The 217-nt window shown below is 51.6% G+C and overlaps 1 protein-coding gene across 1 annotated transcript in view; it reads left to right on the top strand.

Annotated features, from left to right (window-relative positions):
- LOC119594508 overlaps positions 1–217 on the top strand; it is a 95,684-nt gene that overhangs the window by 93,032 nt on the left and 2,435 nt on the right. Inside the window, exon 6 of the mRNA XM_037943538.1 lies at positions 133–203. Coding sequence (XP_037799466.1) covers positions 133–203 — 71 coding nt within the window. The remainder of the gene's footprint in view (positions 1–132; positions 204–217) is intronic.

Below are 217 nucleotides of genomic sequence, written 5' to 3'. Positions count from 1 at the left end.
TCATACACTATAGATACACCCTTATCTCTATAAGCAGCAAAATGAATAAAATAATAACATTAGCTTTCATTTTCCATTTCAAATTTACCTGATTGTGGCATCACTTGACCCCCCCCCCCTCTCTTGTTCCAGGAGGCCCCCCGCCCCCCCCGCCGCCGCCACCCATCCCTGGCATCACTCAGTCGACGCGACTTCCCTCCGAGGTGAGTGGCAGAGG

This window comes from Penaeus monodon, chromosome 34 (genome assembly GCF_015228065.2).
Source record: "Penaeus monodon isolate SGIC_2016 chromosome 34, NSTDA_Pmon_1, whole genome shotgun sequence".
Taxonomy (NCBI): domain Eukaryota; kingdom Metazoa; phylum Arthropoda; class Malacostraca; order Decapoda; family Penaeidae; genus Penaeus; species Penaeus monodon.
The sequence above is the reverse complement of the archived record's forward strand: the minus strand, read 5'-3'. Positions and strand labels throughout refer to the sequence as shown.